Below are 4,227 nucleotides of genomic sequence, written 5' to 3' on the forward strand. Positions count from 1 at the left end.
GTTTAAGCCACCATCCATTTATTAGGGTGTGATGCAACTTTCCATCCAAGTCTCCTAGCCTATAACTACCATTTGTAAATTTACGTACCACCACAAATGGTCCTTCCCATTTTAGCAAAAACTTACCATCCTTTTGATGACCAAACTAGTTGTCATATCATAGCACAAGAGAGCCTTGTTTGATGTCCTTCTTTATGAGCTGGCTGTTGAACTTCCTTCGTTGCTTTTTTGCTTGTGCAACATAGTGTTGAATTGTGGATTCTCTGTCTAGTTCTAGCCTCTCCAAGTGAATGATTCACTGCTCCACCTTCTTCTTTTGGTCATTCTCATGATAGGCCCTTAGAACTCGCAGACTTGCTAGCTCTACTTCTATGGGAAGAAGAGCCTCTTGTCCATACACTAGTTGAAAAGGAGTGTACCCCAAAGATGTCTTGAAGGATGTTCTGTAGGACCAAAGTGCTGTATCTAGGTGTTTGTCCCAGGCCTTTGGGTGTACATGCACTTGCTTAGTGATAAATTTACAAATCAAGCCATTCACCTTTTCCACCAGCCCATTACATTGAGGATAATAAGGAGTAGAGTGCTTACGCTTAATCTTTTGTTTGTCCATCAGTTCTCCTACTAGATCTGCTTGAAATCCAGGTCCTCTATCCGATAGAATTTCCAAGGGTGTACCAAACCTGCAACAACAGATGCACTCAAAGATGAAATCGCCCACATCTTTGGCAATGATCCTTCTAGTGGAGCGCACCTCTGTCCATCTAGTCATGTAGTTTACCCCCATAATAGCATATTCCTTTCTGGACTGCGCACACGGTAATGACCCGATTGCATCAATGCCCCATTTCTCAAATGGGCCAAAATTAGGTATTGAATTTTTTGGAACTGAACTTATAATACAAAACAGGCATTATAATTTATCCAAAATGAAATTCTCTCATGAAAGGCTCACAGATTTTTCTTTGATTATGCATTCAAAGTTAAATGAAGAAATAGACTCCTCTTTTTCCCTCTTTATAAAGTAGGCACGTGTAAGATTTTTAGTGATATAATTAAGTTAATATCTAATTCTCTCAAGAGGAAGTTGAGTTTCAAAGGGAAATTTTGTCATAATCAAAGGATTTTCCCATTCCAAGTAAGGTTATCTCCCCTCTTGTCCATTTGAAAAATCCCAAAAACTCTAAGCCTCTCCTAGCTACGTGATTAATCCTCTCCACGGTAGCAAAGGTAAGCCTAAATCCCAACATAAAGAAGAGTTTTCTAATCATTCATATTCCATTGCATGAGCATTTTTCACGGCACTTATATGTCCACTCTTAGGAATTTCACAAATTACTCTTACACTATCATTCATCGAAGGATTCTACTCTTGCATAAACCATCATTTAATAATCTTGCGTAATCAATTAAAGAATATTTTAGATTATTTGTCTTAAGATCACAAGTTGATGCATTCTAAATGTCAATGTTTAATACTCATGGTTCACACTCAAGTAAAAGTCATTGTATCTATAGAGCATATGCGTTGTTCATTTCAAGTTTGTCTACTTTCACGTTTGTTTTGCAACTACTAAGAGGGGGGGGGGGGGGTAAGGGGATTGCTTCACGGAAGTGAAGACCATGTTGCTTGAATATAAAACTCCTATATCTTCCATGGAGATGTCCAGTGGGTGAAAAACGATGCAAAGAAAAGAAATGGGATTCGCGTAAGACGGGGTTAACTTGAAACTTACGTCGAGAATCAATCTAACTCCTAAGAGACCTTGTTGTTTTTCTTAAGGTCTTGTTTGAGTAGAAATTAAAAGAAAATATTAACTAAGGGATTGCAAAGAACCTAATGTAAATTTCAATTAAGATTAAAACTTCACCAAGAAGATTTTACGTGGATAGCCCTAGCATAACATAGAAGTTTTAAGTGTGAAATTTGTCTTACGTTGTGAGCGGGATGAAAACACACACAGCGCCTCTATAACGACCCGTCACACACTCTTGGGAAGATACACACACACACTATGGGGCACCACTCGGCTTAGACAACACACCTGGCCGAGACAGGGAACACACCTCTGGAGTGAGAGGAGAGAGACTATCCACTTGCCCACTCCACACAGACACACACACACACACACACACACCCAAAAAACTCAGCTCAAAAGAGGAGAATTTCTGATGTTTAGATACAATTGAGCTTGGGCCAACACCAATGGGGCAAATAGCTCACACACTATGGGTGAAAGAAGCCAGATACAATCACAAACTGGAGCAGAAACTTCGCTCATAGGAGGAACTTACACAGAAAAACAGCAGGAAAAGAGTGAGGAATTTGGCAAAATGGACAGCGCCATCGCGTCCGGAACGGCCCAAAACCCCAGTCTACAATGTCAAAGTGCTCAAATCCGACCTCGGATGAGCAGTTTACGGCCAAAACAGGCTCCAAAATGGGCAAAAACACACCTGCGGCTGTTCCTCCTCTCTTCTCCACGTTTTTTTCTGGTCTTCTCTCAGTTTTTTCAGTTCCCACACTTAGCCTTATTAGTTGAGCACCCTTGGCCTTTTAGATGACCTCAAACGGACCCCGAACAGGCCAAAAACTGACCTCGCAGTGCATAGTTGTCACCTTTTTGCATCATTCACACACCTGGCACTCAGCTTTTTTCCAATAATGCATCTCGCCACCACGTGAAGTGGCCCCAAAAAAAAAGGTCCTCATGATGACCTTTCTGCATAATTCTCACAAGCAAACACCCACGTTGTGTCCGTCCTCATCTGCGTGCAAATATTGACCTCGTTCGCCCTCCTGACGCCACTAGATGCCATCTGACGCACCTGCTGACCTCACGTCGTCGGCCCGCGGATAGCTTCCTCGAGAAGTTTTACGCGCTACCAACTCCTCCTTATTGTAGAAAAACACAATGGTACTGGTAACGATGAAAATCGATGCACTATGTACATGCTGTCCTACCTGTACACATGTGGGCCCCACGTAACCACCTGGCTCTGGAAAATGGGCAATACTTTATTTGATGTACCATGCATGGGTATGTACATATGCGCAATCCCTTGCTCCAAAAAACTCCTGACATAATTTGCCCATCCCCTAGCCTGCTAGATCATTCATGATCAGCAGCAGCAAAGAGAGATATGAGACTCGCCGCATCACAAGTCTCCTCATCCTTCACCAACATTTCTTGCTCCACCGACAACTCATCTTGTTCCACCATCATCAATCTAGCATGATACAATTTAAGACGCAATCCATTTACCCTTGACTTATGTAGAACACCATCCAGGTTAGCCAGCTGATATGTGCCATTTGGAAAACACTCTACTACCTTGAAAGGGCCTTCCCACTTAATTTGAAACTTCTTTTGGAAGGTGTTGTCCAGCTTACTGTTGTAGCGCAAAACCAAGTCATGTTGCTTGATACCCTTACTTTTGACCTTTTCATTTAGCTTTGTCAAAGCCTTATCCTGCATCTGCCCATAATGTTCCAATGCGCTCATCCTATCCAACTGGACCTCTTGTAGCTGCAAGAGCCTTTCTTTGAATGCATCACTAGGCGGCCCAAGCAACTTCTCTAACATCTTGACCGCAGGCAACTCTACCTCCACAGGCAATAGTGCTTCCTTTCCATACACCAAATGAAATGGAGTAAACCCTGTACCTGTCTTCACCGAAGTACGGTAAGCCCATAATGCACTAGGCAATTCCAAATCCCAATTCTTTCCTTGGTGCTCTGTCACTTTAGAAAGAATTTGTACCAACTCACCATTGAACCTTTCATTTAAGCCATTACACTGCGGGTAATAAGGAGTGGTATGCTGGTGCCTAATCTTCATCTTTGTGCATAAGAAGTCTAGCAGTTTAGCTCTAAAGCCAGGCCCCTTATCTGAAAGTAACTCCAATGGCACCCCAAACTTGCAACATATTTCATCATACACAAATTTTGCCACATCCTTTGCAGTGATCTGTTTTACTGCTATAGCCTCTGCCCATCTAGAAAGATAGTCCACTGCCGTCAAGATATAGCTTTTGCCCCTGCTTGTGATAGGTAACGGGCCTATTGCATCAATCCCCCACTTTTCAAACACATCAAACGCCATAATGGTTTTTCGTAGCTCTGGCTTCAACACTCTCTTCCCAAATGCTTGACACCTATTGCAAGACCTACACCAATGGTGAACATCCTTGTGCAAACTAGGCCATACATACCCCTCTTGCAAAATC

General features: G+C 42.3%; 1 protein-coding gene across 1 annotated transcript; it reads right to left on the reverse strand.

Moving 5' to 3' along the window:
• Positions 1–295: 295 nt before the first annotated feature.
• On the reverse strand, positions 296–784 carry LOC147432985 (uncharacterized). Its single transcript, XM_086492016.1, has one exon. It carries the CDS (start codon positions 782–784, stop codon positions 296–298), a length of 489 nt encoding a protein of 162 aa, XP_086348142.1.
• Between the last annotated feature and the right edge of the window lie 3,443 nt (positions 785–4,227).

Source organism: Adiantum capillus-veneris, chromosome 20 (genome assembly GCF_014529385.1).
Source record: "Adiantum capillus-veneris isolate H3 chromosome 20, ASM1452938v2, whole genome shotgun sequence".
NCBI classification, from domain to species: domain Eukaryota; kingdom Viridiplantae; phylum Streptophyta; class Polypodiopsida; order Polypodiales; family Pteridaceae; genus Adiantum; species Adiantum capillus-veneris.

What these genes read in the sequence shown, in the direction of transcription:
- LOC147432985 (XM_086492016.1), bottom strand. Translation starts at nt 784, where the DNA reads ATGGGGGTAAACTACATGACTAGATGGACAGAGGTGCGCTCCACTAGA.